Source organism: Betta splendens, chromosome 1 (assembly GCF_900634795.4).
Source record: "Betta splendens chromosome 1, fBetSpl5.4, whole genome shotgun sequence".
NCBI lineage: Eukaryota > Metazoa > Chordata > Actinopteri > Anabantiformes > Osphronemidae > Betta > Betta splendens.
Genome location: NC_040881.3, coordinates 13,437,020 through 13,444,392, shown reverse-complemented (window position 1 = coordinate 13,444,392; position 7,373 = coordinate 13,437,020). Strand labels below are relative to the sequence as shown.

General features: G+C 46.6%; 1 protein-coding gene across 1 annotated transcript; it reads right to left on the bottom strand.

Moving 5' to 3' along the window:
- Window positions 1–1,036: 1,036 nt before the first annotated feature.
- Window positions 1,037–4,407, bottom strand: crybb1l2 (crystallin, beta B1, like 2). The gene is made up of 6 exons (XM_041072331.2): window positions 4,297–4,407; window positions 3,648–3,748; window positions 3,156–3,274; window positions 2,680–2,812; window positions 2,448–2,590; window positions 1,037–1,730 (listed from the first exon to the last, which is right to left on the bottom strand). Exons 2-6 carry the CDS (start codon window positions 3,741–3,743, stop codon window positions 1,559–1,561), a joined length of 663 nt encoding a protein of 220 aa, XP_040928265.1. The 5' UTR covers window positions 3,744–3,748; window positions 4,297–4,407; the 3' UTR covers window positions 1,037–1,558.
- Window positions 4,408–7,373: the final 2,966 nt, after the last annotated feature.

Sequence of the window (7,373 nt, the reverse complement as noted above, 5' to 3'; positions counted from 1 at the left end):
CAATGGGAATAAGCATGTTCTGTTTTGTTGACCTCATCCCAATAATCCTTTGCTGTGCTTCAGAGTAGAGTGTGTGGATTGGAGAGGCTAAAGAGAAAATAGTGAATGATATTTATCTGGGCGGCTGTATCCAGCCTTTGTAGGCTAACAATGATTGAAATGCTCTAATGCAGTGTCCTAAAACTTGCCTCATTATTTTTGCAACGCATTTGTAACTCTGTCCTATAAAAGTAATCCTCAATGACGTCGATGGTGTATAAATGTGCAGATTACATTATGAATGATGTAGTTTGGTGTTTTTGCATATTTGATCAGCCTTAGGGGAGCAGGTAAGCTTTTTATAACCGTGTTTTATAAAAAGCAAAGCAGAAATGCTAAAAGGTGGTCAAATCCATTTGGGTTCTGACGTTCATAGACCACACCGAGCATCAATATTCTCTTTGGTGAAAAGGATAAATAATAAATGAAATCATTAAAACTAGAAAGCTTGAGTACGTAATGTGCTGTTTGAGGGAGCGCTTTAGCAGAGGGATGGACGCTTTCTTCTTTCATAGATTAACACTGTTGGGCCAAATTGTCCTGCAGCAGGCATTAATCTGACTGATTACGCTGTGAGTGGACTGGGCGTAGAAATTGCAAATTACCCAACGATGTGCTCCAACAATAACAGAGTCTGCAAAGAAATCAATTCTCCAAGTCATATGAAGCGTGTGTGAAGGAGCCAAGAAAACAGAATGCTGTTGTGTGAAGTTCCACGGCCAAATATCGTCCTCAAGTGACACAATTTCAATTTTGGGAAATCTGGGATATGCACCACTGTTTGTAACACATTTTAGTAACATATTATACTAATATTAGTAATTTAAATGAATTTGAACTTCACCAAGCTAGTTAATATTGGATGAGTCACTGAGAGTTTGGTTCCTCCTCTCTATTGAGAGGACTGGTTGTGTGATGATAATTATGTTCACGTTGACTGACTGTAAACCAGATAAGAGCAGATCTGCTAAATAAGAGGCCAGTTGTTCGAGCAGAGCAGGATGTGAGATGCTTTATTTGGTTCAAGGTCAAAGCAGCTTCAGGATCTGAGGGGACAGACCGTCGTCCCGCTTTGGCTCGCCACAGAAACACACACAAACCCATAGTGGTGCCCCCCTCGGTGGAGCTCTGGGTCGGGTGGGATGTGAAAAAGAGGTGTGTGAGGGTGAGAGGGGGAGGCAGGGGAGGGGAGAGGAAAGTGGCGGGCAGGGAGCTGACAAACTGAGATGCTAAGAGAGAGAATTAAAGTAGAGAAAGCATTTATTATGGGATATGGTCCCGGGGTAATTCCTCTTTGAATAACCTTTCATTGGTCACTAGATCACCATGTTCCAACAGCTATAAATAGCCCTTCACTTCCCCTCCATCCCATCATCCTGGTGATTTGGGGAAACCATTACACCCTCTCCCTCCTCCTCTCCTTCTTTGCCCTCTCTCCTCCGCTGCTCTCTCCATCTCCTCGCCCACACCTGGCCTCCGGCTCCCCTCCGAAGCCTCTCTTCCTCGCCCTCGCCGCGCTTCACTTGGACGACGTGGTGTAGCAGCCGTGCGGGTGCCACTGCATGTCGCGGATGCGCCTGATGGACTGCATCTGGGGACAGCGGGCGCCGAACTCGTTGAAGTGCCTGTAGTCGCCCTTCTCCAGCAGGTACTGGCTGCCGCGGTAGCCGGGGAACTGGTAGCCCACCCAGCTGGGGAGGACACGGACCAGGAAGTACAGTTTGAAAGTGTTTCGGGAGAAATCACAGTAGAGAAAATAACCGATTGGAAAGAAGCACGTCTGAACCTTCAGAAAATCGAATAGTAATTTCTCTAATGGAAAGAAAACACACGGCTCTTTTACAGCGTGTAAAAGATGAGGGAACGGAATATGTGGACAAGTCGCAGAGAACACATGTTTTTTATATTCGTCTCTCTGCTCAACCAGAGGTCGGTCGGCTCTGGTCCGTTTGTTTCAGGCAACGGAGCCTGACAGCACCTCTGACAGCGCAGACACAGAGAGAGAGACGCGGCGCTGCTGACGTTCATCACACCCCTGGTTGATGAAAACACTGCTCCCCAACCCCTCCCTTAGAGGTCTGAGAGCCGGTTGGAGAATGACGTCACGGATACGGAGACTGTCTGACACGAGCGAAATTACGCGGAGCCGGTCTCTACTTGACGCAGAGTGCAGTGTTTGCGGCCAACGCTGTTGAAATATGCATGCCGGAAAGCTGCAGGAAGAGAAAAGGTTTCAGACAGCCGGGTTTCTGATCTGTGGCCAGAGAGAAAACAGGAGCGGTACATCTGTTTAAAGGAGCCGTCCCGGGAAGCTTTTACTTTGCTGATTAGAGGTATTAGAGGTTGTGACTAAGTGAAGATGGGAGACTTTTATCTCCTAGCCTGGCGCTCATGTGCTTGTAACTCACGTTCCACAGCTGACACAGATGCTGCCCACTCTGTCCGTGAACCCGTAAGAAAACAGGCTGGGGACGTCGTCGTCCATGATCTCCATCTTGCGACCCTTGTACTCTCCGACCTCATACAGGCAGATCTTGTGCTTCTCAGGGTCCTGGATGGAGAAAGACGAGGCAGAGCGATTAGTGAGTGATACGGCGGGATGCGGTGTTCAGCGCGGGTGGGTTTCACCTCAGGCCTTACCATGCGGACGGGCCTGAAGGACAGCAGGTAGTCGTTTCTCTGGCAGTTGCTCCAGGAGTCCCAGCGCGGGTACTCGCCCTTCTCCAGGATGAACATCTCCCCACAGAAGTTCATCTGCTCAAAACCCACAAAGCTGGGGAAGAAAGGGAAGACGATGAGCTCCACGTCCATTATTCATTATTGGTCATTATTAAATGTCTTAATGTTAACCAATGCGACATGTTCCTTTGTTGTTACTGGAGTTGTTACGCTGCTGCACTTTGGGTAAAAGCCTCAGATGTGAAGAGTGAAAATGTCGCGTAATGGTGAACTACAGCAGTAAAAGTACCTCCTCTGCGCTGTGAGAAGTGTGTGTGTGTGTGTGTGTGTGTGTGTGTGTGTGTGTGTGTGTGTGTGTGTGTGTGTGTGTGTGTGTGTGTGTGTGTGTGTGTGTGTGTGTGTGTGCGTGTGTGTGTGTGTGTGCGTGGGCTACTTACGGTCCACACTCAACGCGCAGGGAGCGCACCTTATCCATCCCCATGTCGCACACGTTCACGCACTCGCTGGTGATCTCGATGCAGCGGCCCTGGAAGTTCTCCTGGTTGAACACCCACATCTGGGTCGAGAGTGGGCGCGAGAACAGGGCTGGTTAATCACCGTTTTTTGCTTCCCCACCCCAACATGAAGAGAACTGAACTAGGATCAGCACGCGGCCGGAAGGGGAGCGGTCCGAGCAGCAGGCGGGAGAGGGCAGCGTGCTGATATCACAGCCACCTCAGCAGACATACGGCATGTTTCTGTCAGCTTTAGTTGTCGACCAGCCCCCTCACAGCTACAGGGACCAGCGGGTCGTGATAATAGACGTCAACCCAGAAGCTCGACTGCTGCTGCGAAGCCAGCCGCTTCACACTGTTAAAAATACTGGATGTGTAGATGTTTGGGCATCTGTGTGTGTGATGTGTGACACACTGCGTCTGTTTATACTGTACCCTGTAGGACATCATGCCGATGTCAGACATCTTGGTCTGAGCCGCCTTCCCGTCAGTCTGGGAAGCAGACTTGGATTTCTCTCCTCCGGCCGACATGACGACTGAGGAGAAACACAGAAAGTTGCATAAAACCAGATTGGAAGTCATTTTTTAGTCTCAGTTCGGGTTAAACCTTTTAGTTGTGATTAAAACTTTATCACACCCCTTAAATTATTAGTAATGGTTGTATATTTAACAGATCATAACTCTTAAATAGAAAATGTTTCCCACAGGCACCAAGTCACACACTAAGCAATAGCAAAAAACAAAGGCATCCTGTTGATCATAAAATAATGTTTCCATAGCGTTAAACCATAAGACACGCCATGAAACTAATGCAAATTAGTCTCAAACATTTTAATCAATCCCTAATATTAATTACTTTTCCTTAAGTAATATTAAAGCAACAGAGCCATAATAAATCCAGAACCGACCTTGAGAATAAACCATATTGTGTATTCTAAGGAGGAAATTCACCTTCCACCATCAAAGCCTGACTTTCTTTACCCGGGTCTGTAACTGTCAGTGTTCTTGTCATTACCCGGCATTACATCAGGCCGCTCCTACGCTCTCAGCTCCGTTTCTTTATGATGTTTGTCCACTGTCTTACCTGTGGCAGTGTGTGCGTGAAGGAGTAGCCTCTGGGCTGCGACTGGCGCTCTGTGTGAGCGTGCACTGGGCCCCCCGCTGCTTTTATATGCTGGCACTCAGCGAGAGGGGATTATAGGCACAGAAACAAACTCGCTGAGCTCACAGCCCCCACAGAATAGAAATCCCCCCATCATCAAAGAGAGAGAGTGACACAGAGAGACGGTGGGGCAGAGCAGGAGGCGGTGGAAAAGAGGAAAATGTGACAGTTGGAAAATTAATATGTGTTTGACCATAGTGGAAAATTAACTTTATAAAAAAGTTACTTGTTAATGACTTGTATCTAATATTAATTCTTTACTGCTATGTACTGTACAAAGGCTTTTCTAAGGCCTAGCCCCAAAAAGCAGTGTGAATAGTCCTGCTGACCATTTATGACCTGGTCCCAAAATTATTCACTTATACTCCTTTCAGTATTGTAATCAAGAGGTACTGGGACAAACAATAACAGCAAAAGCAATAAGCTGTGAGAAGCAATAACCTTGTAGTTCTACCTCTGGGCAAGCGAAGAGGTTCCGAGTGTGCACGGACAATAATCTGACTGTCTACCTTCATCGCAGGGGAGGAAGGCAATTAAATGAAAGCCTTCTGCTGTTTCTCCGTGCGTGGGGGGTGAAATACTGCAGTGGGCGTCGGGTGCAAAAGGGAAAGTTCATAAGATACTTAGTCCAAATTGTACACGAGGGGGTCGATAAAGCCAGTCAGCTCCATGTGCCCAGGTGAGGGCACGAGCGGGTGAGAGGGTGAGAGCAGGAAGTAAACACGGTCTGCGGAGCAAGACCGGATCCCCCCGATGCTGCGAAGTAACACTCGTCACCTCGAGAATCTACACATGCAACTCATATACAAACGGAACACATCACGCACAAGTGAACATCAGGCGAAGCGCTGTGGAGGATGGAGTGAAGGGGTGAATCACCCGCATCCCACTCAGTGGCTGTTTGACTTCCTCAGAGTCACACACGCACACACACACACACACACACACACACACACACACACACACACACACACACACACACACACGCAAAGCGGAATGAATGCAAGAGGAAGCTAAGTGTGCGTCTGGGGCACAGATCGCATGTGCACATCCTAATATGACGTCCTCCAGTTAAGGACCAATGTGCCAAACAGCGTTCAAGATGGAAAAGCGAAGCAGAGCAAAGGGAGCAAGAACACACAAGTGCCCCCTTTATTAGCAGGCGTTTTTTAGTATTTTGACTATTGCATAAAATTGTTAGCATGAGAACACAGTTAATATACTTTGTCTTGAAAACTTTTAAAAAAGTTTAAATCAATTCTTTAATTATTTAAGAATTTAAAGAAGTTAATTTAAAATGATTTTATTTGTAAATATATTAGTGTTTTTCTTTAGTGTTTTGTTTAGCATTTGTTTTGCTATTTTACGGGTTAAAGATTAGGAACTAGTTTGCATAAGTATTACTGGTACATGGGGTGTAGAGCAAAGAGGCAAGAAAACACCTTCACAATAAAGTAGAGAAGCTTTGTGCTTTTGATACAACTTACACATTCACACACTCGCTGTTAATCTCAATGCAGAAGCTGTGAATGTTCGCCCACATCTGGATAGTCAGGGGACAAAAAGGCACAGTGGGAAGTGAGGACAGAGGTGGTTTTCAGAGTTATCACATAACTACTGGAACTAAACTGGGTTTAAAGGGGAGCGTCCGAGCAGCAGGCGGGAGAGGGCAGCGTGTTGATATCACAGCCACCTCAGCAGACATACGGCATGTTTCTGTCAGCTTTAGTTGTCGACCAGCCCCCTCACAGCTACAGGAACCAGCGGGTCGTGATAATAGACGTCAACCCAGAAGCTCGACTGCTGCCGCGAAGCCAGCTGCTTCACACTGTTAAAAATACTGGATGTGTAGATGTTTGGGCATCGGTGTGTGTGTGTGTGACACACTGTTTACACTGTACCCTGTAGGCTTCATGGGAGTCCTACAGTCAAACTGCTGTATTGGAAGTCGTTAGCGTTTACTGAATGAATGTGATTCGGATGTGACGACACCCGATGTTCAGGATAAATCGGTGTCACGTTAAAGCAGCCGAACAGCAAAAACAAAGCGATCTGTATCAGGAGGATGAAGCCTTGGTGGCTGATTGGTTTGAACAGGAGAACTTAAACCAAAGGCTCAGAAGAGGTTGGATGGGTTCCGATTGTGTTGTCATGGCAACCATGACACAAGTAGTCATCTCTTGATTTGAGGTTTTGGTTTATTTGCTTGTTTTACTAACAAACATTATTATATTGCGATTCTTAATAATTTAAGGCTATTACTTGCCTAACTGACTTGCTTCACTCCTTTTTTGGAGCAGTGCTCAAACGTCCTGCCCTGATGGCTCTTCAAATCCTTTTCATTCTGTGCCTATAGCCCCGGCCATTGTTGCTCTATACGATGGCACTGCTGACCTATACGAATAGAGCAACAACAGCGGCGCATTCACCGCCCGCACCTCTGCGGCCGCTGTATATGATCTGCTGAGTCGACAGGCCGCGCGTGCTCACAAAGAGAGGGAGGGAGCGGAGAGCAGCCGCGCGGTGCGCCAGGTCGCGTGCGCGCACAAGGGGCCTGGCCCAGGTTTGAGCGCAAAGGGGCGCACGAGCCTTTGATACATCCGCATCAAAGCAGCGACAGCGGGGCGAAAACAGGAAACGGTCCTTTCTTCCTTTCACAATTAAAGAGGTATTTAAGTTTGTTAAGCAAACCCTCCTGTTTGCGAAGATGTAACCAAAGCATTTGATAGTATGAAAATTAATTTTACTAAGAAAATAGAAGTGAGTTTACTTACTTTAGTTTACTTTACTTTACTTTACAAGAGATATAAGAATAATCAATGATAAATATCCCATTTCAATACATGCTCACAGGTTATGTTTGTTTTCCTGTAACACTATCAGATCAATATTAAGTAAGATGGATATATAATTGACACACTTTAAATAAGGTACAGGTCACTAGACCTTAAGTTTGAAGAACCTCACCGGAAGTACCATGAATGCAGATCAGCTTCACA